Consider the following 13821-nt stretch of genomic DNA (forward strand, 5'->3'; position numbering starts at 1 on the left):
TTGAGAGATAATGCATGCATTACTATAAATAACTAAATATGTGAAGTAGGAGATCAACGACCATATATATTAACCACCTGAGGTGACGCAGAAGTTAACGGTTGCATTGCATGGATGGATGCATGCATGTCTCTCTCACACCTCAAATTATCCTAAAATTATGGATTAAAGGCAAACTCAAACTCATAATCAAAAGAAATCTAGCTGATTTGATTCGATAGATCGATGCAATGGATAACACAGAGAAACAAATGGATAAAAAAGAGCGAGCCAAGGAACGTAGAGAGAAACGTCGTCAAGAGATCTCTCTAATCCGTTCCATTCCTTATTCCGATCATCAAAGGTGTGCATTTTTTCTTAATACTTATTACTACACGCTGATTTCAAAGTTTGACCGTCTATGGGTATGGGTAGGGTCATACATTTAAACCAAAAATTTCAAAATTTGATCGTCTATGTGATGAACGGCTGTCTTGATATTGGACAAATGACGTTCTAATAAATGGTTTTCAAAGTTTGACCCTCTATGGTCAAAATAGCCGTCCAGATATTGTTCAAGCGGTCGTTTTGATCAATGATTTTCAAAGTTTGACCTTTTTTACCAAAACGATCATTTGATGGCGTGAAACTAATTGGGGTTGGTGTAGCTATAGCATGACCATTTCCAATTAAACCTATATGAACAGAAAATGAGACTTTCACAGCTTCATGGATACATCACATGTATCATTTTTGAATTAGTGATTCTCTCTTTGTTATATCTCGGTTACGCACACACACACACTCATATAACAAAAAAGTAAACAAACACGAGACACGAAGATTTACGTGTTTTGGTCTAAGCTGACCTACGTCCAATCACAGTACAACGGATGTTTTAATAAAGATTCTAACTAGGATTTACAACTTGTTCAAAAAAAAATGGCTATAATAAACAAGACAAGGCAGGTCCTAACCTCCTTTCTTTATCTCTAATTTGGCTGCCACTTTATGTGGTTACTAGTTAATTAACTCGATAACACAAAGGTGATACATAGAGTTTTAATATTGTATAAACTGTAGGTGGTGGTCTGCTGAAACAATAGCTGTGGTGACTGGTGCAAATCGAGGAATCGGATTTGAAATTGCACACCAGCTCGGATTACATGGATTAACCGTTGTTCTTACTTCAAGAGAGACTGCTGTAGGTGAAGAATCAGGAAAAGTCCTACAAGAAGGCGGCTTAAAAGTAGTCTTCCATCAACTAGATGTGATAGATCAAGCCTCCATTGATACATTCTGTACTTGGATAAAACAAAACTATGGCGGTATAGATATTCTGGTAATATCATCACTTGTAACAAAACAATGAGTTCATATTATTTTTTTTCCTTTATATTTGAGTTTTTTCTGCAGATAAACAATGCAGGATTTAATCATAATATTGGGTCAGAGAATTCTCTTGAATTTGCTGAAAAAGTTATCGCCATTAATTATACCGGGGCCAAGAAGATGATCAAAGCTGCGATCCCATTGATGAAGGCTAACCCTGCAGGTGCTCGAAATGTTACAGTGAGTTTGTGACTGGGAAGACTTAATGGCAAGAAAAATGTAAGTATTTAAATTTACATTTAACTTTTGAACTCATTTATTCTGGATTATTTGTTTTATGAATATAATTTGTGAAACTTGATGTTAAGAGGATTTCTGATGATGCGTTAAGACAAAAACTAGAAGATGTTGACTCGTTATCCGAAGAGTTAATCGATGGAACAGTGAATAAGTTTTTGGAACAAGTGAAAGATGGGAGTTGGACTAGTGGAGGATGGCCACAAAACAATACAGATTATTCACTGTCGAAATTGGCGGTGAATGCATACACGAGGTTGGTGGCCCGTGACCTGGCGGGTTGACCCGAAGGTGAAAAGATTTACATCAATTGTTACTGTCCGGGTTGTGTCAAGACCGCCATGACTGGTTGGGCGGGTCTAGTTACACCTGAAGAAGGTGCTGATACAGCTGTATGGCTTTCATTGCTTCCGGATATGTGTATTAGTGGCAAATTCTTTGCAGAAAGACGCGAGATACATTTCTGAAATGTGATGTGGAATATATGGAAGAACAGTTTTGTTTTAATGGTAACTTTTGGTGTAGAAGGTTCAAAAATAGAATAATACAAATCATTTATGGTGTATCATATGCTAACGTTCGTTTTAGCATTTCCCTTGACCTGAGTCGGGTAGGTTCGTGTCGTGGGTCGTTAGTGAAGTTTAAGTGGTTCACTTAAAAATGCTTGGTCCACTAGATAAACAATTTAGTGAAGTAATTTTATATAAATTAAATGTTTTATAGGTTTATATTATGTTTTACTTGCATAAATAATTAATCAATTCATAGAGTTTGCGAAATAGGGGTGTAATGTAAATGATCCTAGCCGAGCCCAAGCTCACTTAGGCTCGAGCTTGGATTGTTTAGTTTACGAGAGCTCGAGCTCTGCTCGGCTCGTTTTGAACTCTATTTCTAAAGCTTGAGCTATGCATAAGAAATTTCAGAAAACCAATAAGACAGACATTATTACTGTAGAGTGTAGAATGGCACATACATTTTACCAATGTGATCAAATCATAAGAAAACCAAACTCATTTAATATAATGCTATAATAACTGGTATCCTTCAATGATTATACAAAGATACATATCATGTCAACCATGGTAAGAACAAATAAGTCTATAAGATTCAAAAATCATCAATTCACTTTGAAATCTACACTGTAAAACACTAAAACCCAACAAAATCATACATTTTATAAACTCAAAAACCATCATTACCAAGGCTTCAAATCAGCAAACGGACCCGCAGTCCAGTTCAAAACCTTCTCTCCTTTCCTCAAATAAACACTCTTATCATGAGGCAATTTACGGGCCAAACCGTTCAAGATTTGATGGAAAGCATCACCGGGTTGAGCAGGATGAGGAAACAACATAGCTTGTTTCATTGAAGGATTAGCCAACAATCTTTGTTTCCTTAAGATAACTTCTGTCGGAATTGATGTCAAAATGGTGTCCAGATTTGGAACATCCTTTTCGTCTACATAAACTCCGATGTCTTCCCATGGAATTGCATCAGCAAAAGGCAAGACGATGTCATCAGCTATGATGACGGGAATGCAACCGAATATAACTGCTTCAACCAACCGTGGACTCCATGGGGCCCACCCGAGGGGGCATAAGCAGAAAACGGCTCGTTGCATGTCTTCATAGTATGTTGTTGGATGTTCGGTTGAGATGTCGAACAGTGGGTTATCTTTGAAGTTTTCCCACACCGCGGCTCTTGCTCCTCTAAAAGATTATAAAACAAAATTTGTATCAAATTTTAGCGACTATTCATGAATAAAATATACATACATGCAACTAGCATTTACTAAGAATACAGAAGGCATGTACCTTGCATAATAACCACCTTCGGGATCGTTTCCAACATCATAAAACAAGCCTCTAAAGTAGACAAAGATGGATCGAGGAATACTTGGAGGGATCAAATGAGATTGCATCTTTTGAGGCGGTGCATATGGGGGCACTGTGATTGAACCGTCTTTTAAACAAACATGATTCTTTTGACCAAATGTTTGAACCAAAGTAGCTCGTTGGAGTAGATGAAGAATCCCTCTTTCAATGGCTTTTTCTTCCTACAGCAACGTTCAATATTTACTTATTTAGATATAGTAGATTTATTTATAAGCAAATAAGCCCCTTTGATTGTTTGTATGAAGAAGCTTCTTTTAAGGTTAAATAAGTTGCCATTTATAAGCAATTAAGATTGATTATTTCAAAATTATTACTGTTGGTGGATTCAATTACAAATTTACCCTTAAGGAAATCTAAGTTGTTTTACTTAAGACAATTATTTGCTTATAAGCGCCTCAAGAGTCAAGACTAGAAATGGCACTTTTGACACATCTATCTATATATGGGCCGGTTTGGGTTATGTTTTATCTCAAACGGGTAAAAAAAGCCTAAAATCAAATGATATGATTCTTGCCTAAAGTATCTTGTTAATCATCTCATTTAAATATATTAGACCATTAGACCATTATTGAAATAGTATGATTCTTGTAATCAAGCTTGACACATTAATTACTAACAAAAAAAATGTTTAAAATTTGGATGAAAAATGTTTAGGGGCAAACTGACCCAACCCGAGTACCCTACCCTATACTCAAGCCTACAACAAGAAAGATAAAGCTCCATACTTGATAATGAAAACAAGCACCAAAATCATGCGGCACAATGAAAAAGTGATCAGCTCCTTCGGTCCGATTCCAATAAGGCCAATTAGAAGAAATAAGCTGAATCGCACTTCTCATCATTCTTGGTGATTTAAACGGTAACGGCAGCCCATTTGGTGTCAAATCACATGTGGTGTAAACAGGCGTGTAAAACCAATCGGCTTCCTCTGGATTAAGGGTTCTAACGGGGCTCGATAACAAGAACCTGTGCATATAAATTTCAGCCGCAAACATGTGGTTAAGACACCGCGGATCCTTTTGCAATATCTTCTTGTTGTATTTGCTCGGCAGCTCGTATACAAACACCTTTAACCTTCCAACTGGATCATCTTCTAACACATCACCAGCACTACCTATATTATTTCACCATTTTGAACTAGCATTAGCACAAAATTATGCATTTATTGGTAATCAATGATTACCAACTGGATCATCTTCTAACACAACCTGACCCGGACCCGTTCCAACCCGAAACCTGTTGACCCTGACCCGTTCCCACCCGAACCAAAACAACCCTTTTTTTAATTGGCCCATTACGACCCTAACCCGTTCCGACCCAACCCATTTGCAACCCCTAGTAATCATCAGTAAAAATTTTGGATCTGAGTAATGAAATTACCAATATACCCCTAAATTCAACCTAATATATGAAATTCTACCCAAATCAAGAATATAAAGTTCATACAAAACCCTAATTTTCAAATCTGAATCTACCATACTAACTATTAATCATCAACTGACCAAAATCAAGAAACTGAAATGATTAAATTACATAATTACCTGAGATTCTTTCTGTTTTTTGACCTTTACGAAGCTCAAAACCATCAAGATTCAACACAAAAGCAGACAAAAGCAGTAACACAAAAGCCCAATTCAAATGACTCATCTGGGTTGCCTTGAAATTGAGAAACAAGAAGTGTAAAAAGATGATCTTTTTGGGTAATGAGTGAAGACCCAGAAGCTATTATTGGTTACTTAAATGGGCAGAGCAGAGATATGGTTGGGGTGTCATTAGAGACGGTGGTTGTTGGAATCTGATGTTTAAAAATTGGGTTTTTATTAGGTCAAACTGATTGATTGATTGATTGATTAATGGGTGTGTGAAAATTGCTTAAAGAAACAGGGAGGGAGGAAGAGGAGAAGGAGGCATCTGAGTTGGTTTGGTTTTGTTGTCAAAGCTGTTACACATTTCTTTCTTAAATAAAACCTCTTTCAATAATATTTATTAAAATGTTGTAAGTTATAACATGATAACATCTTTGTAGATGAGAGCATAAATATGAAATACTAGATTGATTTGAATGTAACAAAGAAATTATTATTATTATTATTATTATCAAGGGTAATTTGATTTTAATAATCATAAAACGGGATTAATCACAACTTGTTAAATGTTTATAGACAGACGTAATTTGGGACGTAAATTTCTCGAGCAATCTCATATGTATTTGCAATGTAATTAAAAAGAGAACGGGGTTATTTTTCGGTTAGGCTAAAGGGTATACACCGTTCAACACTCTTTCCCTCACTCGTCATATCCGTACCACGTCAGCTTTCTCTTCATCATTTAACATCACATTTTAACACCATTCAACCAAGGGTGTACACCATTCTCTTCATTCTTTAGTTTCTATTTAATACAATTTGTATATTTAAAATATATCTTTAAAACTATAATATTTATAAAATAAACTAAAATGCATAAGTTTAAAAGGCGGAGACGATTACGTTAACTAAAAAAGTACAAATCATAAAATCGAACCCTACGTTACCTCCAGGATCAGGTTAAAGTTGGGATCCGTTTTTAGTCGTATAGAAAACTTGTAGAAGATAAGAGAGTGTTGTATAGAAATGACTTATGTATGTTAATTAAATTTTATTTTGATTTTTTTAAATGTAGCCAGTATAAGGCTAGCCCCACCAGCATTGGATGAATGAGCCGCATGATCATCATGCGCATTCACCTCAGGTCACGTGTGATCAGAAGAAGGGAGGAGGAGATGGAGGGTGGGGCGGGGTGGGAGAGGGGGAATTGTGCTATGCGATTCTGTTGATGGTGTGACCTTGATAAATGATATGCATGTCTTGATGTTTACGTTGGAGGTGGGTAGAACTCGAGCTACAAATGACGTACATTATTATTTTTTTAAGTTTCGAATGTTTTTGCTTGTTAAACCTTTTAACTAGATGATCTAAAACCCTTTTACAAAGCTCAATCTCCTTTAATATGATCACAATAGTTGGTGTTATGGTTGTGGTATTGTCTAATCAAGATGAAGGTCCAACATCATTGCATGTGGGTATTCATGATCATGATCATGGTTCACCCTTCGCTTATTTTGTATATCCCTACAATGAACTTTGAGCTAAATGAGGTATTTATTGAAGAGTAGAAGCCAACATTTTCCCTTGTCCTTATTGCATATGTTAAGTATAAGTGATGGATAAAAAAGTCATTTCATAATTACATGGAAAGGGTAAAAGAGACATTTCATAATTGGGCATAAAAAGTAATTTGCCAACACTCGGATCCGTTCTTAAAGCATCTGGTGCAACTTGATAAAGCTTCATCCACTTATGAAATTACTCATACCTCCTTTGCTTAATAAAGTTGGATGAAGCTCAAAGGTTTACCATTAGTGGAGTTCAAGTAATTATGATAATTATTATAAGTTATTATCCACAATGTATCTTAAAGTCTCATAATGTTAGCATTAGTTACTTATGTAGCATCATTTTATTTATATATATACGTGTACTTTTGAGGACTTCTTATCAATTTTATATGCATTGCATGGTAATTGGTTTATGTTCCTAGGATGAATGGTAATTACATTTATTTTTAAATATACTGGCATTTTCATTGGTGAATGAGTTTCAACAACAGAAATTTCAGAAAAGGACGAGTACTTACCTCATTTATGTGGACACTAGTTGTGTTAGAGGATTTGTTAGCCAGACATATCTGAGTATCACTACAAAGCTTATCTTGATCTCTTCTGATGATTGCCACTTCTTCAGTCAATTGTCCAACCTGATGTGACAACGCCTTAATTTCCTTATCTCTGATCTTGTTGCCTTTTTGAATATCCATCATTAACTCAATAATTGTATCAAATTTTTCATTGATGGAGTTATCATTCGACCCATGTTGACTCGTTTGCCTATTCCCTTGATTCTACACGCTGCTTTGATAGTTACTTTGATCTCCTTCATAGAAATTCTGAATTGGTACCTCAAAAGATCTTGCATTCTGATGCGGTGGTGCGAACAATGAGGCGTTCTTTGGTACTAAGGCACAAAATGACTGGCAACTCCTCTAACTGGGGCTCTGTGATTCACCCTAGGCACTCCATCCATATACTCATCCCCATCCAGTTGTCCTCCATAATTCTGTTGATCACCATTATACCTTTGCCGACCCAACTTGCCCCGATTCTGACCTCTTTGATTAAATTGTGGAACCGAAGGCACAAACTCATCAAGCTCATCATATTCATATTGGTTTTGGGTTTGAGGATGTGGCAGTTCAAAGTTGGAAAACTGTTGTTTTTGTGTGAATGGTGGGTATAATGGGCTACCTGGTGGACTTTGATTACTGTAATAACTCATAATCGAACTACACGTATGTTGTCGACACTATAATAAGTTCCTGCACAAGCAAAGACAAACAATACCAAGTGTAATACCGAACTTAAACAAATCGAAACAAAAAGAAATATATTTATTTTATTTTTTTATTATTTTTGGGTTTTTTTAAATATATATATATATATATATATATATATATTAATCAAACAAGAAACGCAACACCAAGCGCACTAGCTCCCCGGCAACGGCGCCATTTTGATGACCGTCGTTTTTGAGTCATTCAAAAACCCAATTAAACTAAATAGTTAGAGTAAGTAGGGTATCGTATCCACAAGAAGCATGTGGTCAGTATTACAAAGTTTGTTTGATTTTAAATATAAAATTAACTAAAATAAGATAAACAAACAATGTCAAGCCAAATTATAAGATTGATTAAAAAAACAATATAAAGAAAATGCAACCTCCTCCAGGTTTCAGGTTCTAGGTTTCAGACAAAACTCGTTTCATTAACTAGACACCACATAGACATAGTGTTGGAAAGTCGGTTAATTTAGGTGGTAATCAAAAACAGATATTTGTCATCGGATCTTTTATAATTCAATTACCCTATTTATTAGTGTGAATCGACCTACTATATGTCACCCAACGAGCTACTAGGTTTTATCATCAACAGAACAAGTTGTAAAGCAAGGATTACTAACACATGCAAATAGTTTAAATAAACCAACACATCCATATGTTCATACAACGTTGTCAATGTCAAGAACAAATCCAAACATTAATAAAATTGAGAAAAGTGTTAAACCCAAACGAACCTTTCACCCGGAGGAAGTTACAACGAGATTAGCCTTGCATCATTATGGCGATAACTTCTTGATTTGCGTGCCAAACAACCAAGGGGCTGTTGCCTTGCGCCTTTCCCCTATTGCCGTTTACCAAAAACCCAAACTGCCGTACGATCCCCTAAAACTCCCCTGTACCTCTTCCTATAGGGGCACAAAAAACCCGTACCCGGAACCAGAGCCGAAAAAAATACCCGGAACTGGTTTTTTTTATACCCGGGTATTTTATACCCGAAACCGGAACCGACCCTACCCGTAGGGTATGGATGTAACATCTGGCATAATTTTCACTAATGTAATCATGATTATCCACCCTAATATCGTTTTATTAATAAAATGTCCCTTTAATATAATTCAATATCTTGCAAAGTCAACAGAAAGTCCAAATTTCGGCACGAAACGAGAAAAACGTGTAAATTCCTCGGGTAACGAGCCAGAAAGTAAATAAATCATTAGATTGATTAAACAATCTCAAAAATTCAAAATACATATGAAAACATGTGAGACAACATAAAAATATAATTTAGGAAGGCTCAAATCACAAAATTTGGAAAATAAGTAAATCCGAGCCAGTACAAGACCCGAAAAGGGCCCCACTTAAATTATTTTCAAAAAAATAATTTTCATGGTCCATATTGTCAGGAATTTGATTTCGTTCAAAGTCTGACAAAAATTATTAAAAACGGAGTTTGTTTGGATATTTAAAACACGAAATACGTTAAACGAGTAATCGAAAATTACCTAGTTATTGATTAAAACCCTTCAAATACCCCACCCCATCCCCTAGGCTACCCCACCCCCTCTCCTTGGACAACTCAACACCCTACCTCAACACTTGTACCAATCAACTTTAAACAACTTTCCATACTAATCATTACTACTTCTAGAACTTAGGTGAGTTGTTAAACAAGTAAACCATCCACCTCCACCCAATTAAGCCAACACACCACCCTAAACTACCCTCTTCCTCTCCCCTTAAAACCCACGGCCCAAGACACCAAAAACCATCCAACTCAATTTCAAATTTACAATAAACACACACACACACACACAATAATCAAGAACATGAAGGTTTAAATCAAGATCAAGAAGGGATTAAGCTATTAAGGGACCATTAGGAAGGATTGAAGCTAGGAAAATCACACACACTACTACCTGTTGGAACCCGGATTAATAATCACTAACAATAACAGATCTTAGATCTGTGAATATCCGATTAGTACTATTAAGGATCTAGCTCATAATTAACCGATTCAGTGTTATAAATATGTGTATATATTATCAATATATTAGATGAATAATGTTAAGGTGAAGCTTGAGAGAGAGCAATTGGTTAATTAACACTCAAAAACTCTTTTTCAAAACTTACATTAAAGTGAACAGTAGTTCACTATATATAAAAGGTGATCTGGTTCGCTAACATCCCCTAGCGAACCAGCTTCCCTTTCGTTACATAAATAATCATAGCGAAGCACCCCCTGATTCGTTAACATCCCCTAACGAATCAGGAGGGAATACATTGATTGGCTAGTTCGCTAGGGAACTATCCTTTAACTTAGCGAACTGATTAATAAATAAACTATTTATTACATTAAACATAAATAAATGATTAACGATAAATACAAAGACTCTAGACGCAAAACCGTGCACTAACAGACACCTCCTCGTCTTGAGCTCTTTGTCTTTAACTTATTTGAAGCGCTTGGACTGCCAGTCTCTGCAACTATGAATTCCATGTTCATGACACACACGAACGACTCGTTGGAATTGCATAGCCAGGTTGTAATCTACTTGGCTCTCGATCAAAATCTGCATCCTGTATAGCACATCATTGTCTGTCTCTGATAAATTAACCAACCACATCGGGTCGATTATCTTGATAAGCTCGGTCTGCAGTCCTCGACCACGAACCATAACGGCCTCGCTAGTACGATTGTCATAGTACCAATGGTTGAAAGACAGATAAATATCTTGAGGCATTGTCTTCACAGGAACCTTTTTCATCTTCTTTGGCGGCTTCACTTTCAAGACAAGTTTCTTCCAGCCGGTCCTTGGATCAATCTCGTCATTGTGCTTACGTCTTGGGACCTGGGGCTTGAAGAATTTGAAGCCATGATTGACCTCGAACAGTAAGTGTTGGTGAAACCACTCAGCTGTTCGGTAACCCCCACGATTGATAAATGGACGTCTCGCGAGGGTACGAATATCCCACCGCGGTAATGTCAGAACATCCATTATCCTCTCGTAATACTGGACACCCTTTTCCCACTTGACTATACATACTTTAAGGTATGAATCATAGAACCAGGAGACAATATCACCATGTATCTTAGAAACGGTCTTGAAGGTAGTCACCTGATTAGCCTTAACCCAAGCAGCAGCAGTATCTTTTCTTTCTTGATCTACATAACGATAAGCACTGATAATTTTACCCACTTTATGATGTTTGAACCATCTTTCTACGTCCTCATCAGTCACTTCTTTGAGTGAGGGTACTGTTCGCTGCACCACCTTTTTCCAATTCATCCTCAGTCTCTTTAAACACCTCTTATTGAGATACCGGAGCACCTTGATCAACGTTCGTGTGTTGATACAAGTCTGGGTACTCATCAGCAGTCACATCCTCCATCTCAATCTCTTCATCCTCATAAACAAAATCCGTATTCATAAACAACGGATCAACTTCCAAATCCTCCTCAGTTATCACTTTGACATCAGGCTCAGTCTCTAAAGCAGTCAACTGATCGTCATTCAGCCCAAGCAGAATCGAAATCTATCCCGTCTCAAGGATCTAACCACAAACTCACCAACCTCTATCTCATCTCTGTTTACCACACTACAAACCACCCCTGATCCATCAACAAATATCACTATGTTAGCTGCAATCATTTCAATTGGCTTGGCAGCTGTTGGATCTTGATAAATAATTATCTGCTTGCTCGAATCATCACCACCACTAACACCTGCACCAGAGGATGAACCATGTGATTGTTTAGGCTCACCTCCTGCATCAGACTCGTCAGGATCATCATCGTCATTCTTGAGTTTCTTGAGGGCATCTTCTTTACAAGTTAATTGTAAAATCAACTCTTCTTGTTCCTTTAATTTCACCCCCTGAGACTCAACAATCGTACGCAACGACTTAGTCTCCTTCTGACAGAAAGAAATATAACTCATCATTCGTCGTTGATTCTCCATGAGTCGTTCTTGAGTTTGACGGTCAGCTGCCATTTGATTTTCATATAGATGTAGCAGCATTTCAGTTTGACGACCTGGTGGCAAGTTGTATACGGACGGTTGAACAGGTTGAACAGGTCCTTGAGGCCGAGTGATTCTCATGAATGAGACATCACTAGGCGGAGGTGGAGGAGGAGGAAGAGTAGTTGTTGGCGGAGGAGGAGGTCTCATTGATGTAGTAGGAGATACTATAGACAATGCAGTAGTAGGTCTCGGTATCTCGGTTAATGCCATTTGAAGAATAAGACCGAGCCTCTCATGTGACACCAACGTCGTCGTCAAAGTAAGCATCAGAGTGCTAGTAGTTAGTGGCACCGCCGAGATTTGAGGAGTTGATTGACGTGGTGGTGGGGTTCCAATGATTACCCCAGCCCCAGCAGACACACGGGGCTTCTTTGATGGTTCACCAGTAGCTACAGCTTTACCCTTTCTTTTTCTTTCCAGCTGAGCTTTCATGGTGGCAGCTAGAGCAGCATCGACTGCATCTTGTTGTTCATTAAGAGCTCGTTCACCAGCTCCACCAGCACCATCATTCCCATCATTATCACCATCCTCATCTTCACCATCATTGTTCCCACCTTCTCCCCCTTCACGCTCGGAATCCGAATCATCGTGGATCCAGAACTCATTAGGAGGACATACATAATTCGGATTGATTATATGACCAATCATCCGTTTATCCTGTGGGTTTTCTTTTCTATAGATTAACATACGATGCACCGTTTCAGCTTTCATATGTTCCATATCAAGAACATCGTTCACCAACGTTCGATCAATCACCAAATTCGGAATCAAATCCTGAATAATTAGCTGTAAAAAGCGAGGGTACATCAAAAACTTCTTTGACTGTAGAGTTTGCTGAACATGTTCTTTCAGATGATCAAAGATGAGTTCTGAGTAGTTGAAGGGCTTGTTCAGGATTAGAGCAACAAACGCCGACTGCAAACTTAGTCTACACTCATCAAAACCACCGCGACGTCAACTCATACAATGAAGTAGAACATGCAACAAATACTTGTATGGTGGACACAACCCGTTCTTGTTCAGCATAGATTTACGAATATCACCTCCATAGTTCAAGCGTGTGAATAAACCTCTAACCAATGTCCTGTCAAATTCACTCGGGTTATCATCATTATCGTCAAATTGAAGTACCCGACGAATGACCTCAACATCAATCGTAATTGGAATCTGATTGATTGTAGCTCGAACCAATTTATTTGCCTCAACATATTCCGCCGTGTTCCAAAATTGCCTGATTATACTAAGATACACTTTAGGTTTAGCAGTGATTGCATAGTGTATCTTTGAGCGTCGTAAGAAAGTCAACATAGCTCCAAACGTTTCCAAATCAGTCACATCTTGATCAACATAAGCACAAATGTTGTGCTTTTTATCAAACGGCAATAAGATCACTTCAGCTTGTTGATCTTGTTGTGGTGGTTGTCCTTGTGGAGGTTGTTCTGGTGGTGGTTGATTTTGTTGTTCTTGATCAGCCATGTTTTACTGTATAAATAAAACCGAATATGAGAAGAGATATCAAAATATATAATTAAAAGATATTTGTAATTAATCTATTTACACGTATTAGACGATTTAAATCCTTTAATTAAATTAAATGAATATTGAAATTAATTTATTTTTTTAAAAAAAATGTCATTCGTTGGGAATCACACTGATTCGTTACACTAAGATAACGAATCAGGCGATTCGCTATCAAGTAAATACTTTAACGAACAGAACATAGCGAATCACTATTTAATCTTGACGAACTAAACTCTAGTTCGTTATATTTTAAGCGAATCCATATCCGATTCGTGTAACATCTTATTTGCTAATCAAGTTCGTGTAAAATCTTAACGAATTGGACACGAAACAGTCCCAATT

The 13821-nt window shown here is 37.2% G+C and overlaps 1 protein-coding gene and 1 pseudogene across 1 annotated transcript; one reads left to right on the top strand and one right to left on the bottom strand.

Moving 5' to 3' along the window:
• The first annotated feature begins 230 nt into the window (after positions 1–230).
• Positions 231–2075, top strand: LOC143542441 (short-chain dehydrogenase/reductase 1-like; annotated as a pseudogene).
• A 508-nt stretch (positions 2076–2583) lies between these two features.
• On the bottom strand, positions 2584–5425 carry LOC143542454 (putative beta-1,4-xylosyltransferase IRX10L). Its single transcript, XM_077035035.1, has 5 exons — positions 5045–5425; positions 4229–4617; positions 3423–3664; positions 2765–3317; positions 2584–2706 (listed from the first exon to the last, which is right to left on the bottom strand). The coding sequence occupies exons 1-4, from the start codon at positions 5148–5150 to the stop codon at positions 2804–2806; spliced, it is 1251 nt and encodes a 416-aa protein (XP_076891150.1). The 5' UTR covers positions 5151–5425; the 3' UTR covers positions 2584–2706; positions 2765–2803.
• Positions 5426–13821: the final 8396 nt, after the last annotated feature.

This window comes from Bidens hawaiensis, unplaced genomic scaffold (genome assembly GCF_021521415.1).
Source record: "Bidens hawaiensis isolate Kalapana, Puna unplaced genomic scaffold, B.hawaiensis_p1.1 tig00012849_1, whole genome shotgun sequence".
In the NCBI taxonomy this organism is placed as follows: Eukaryota; Viridiplantae; Streptophyta; class Magnoliopsida; order Asterales; family Asteraceae; genus Bidens; species Bidens hawaiensis.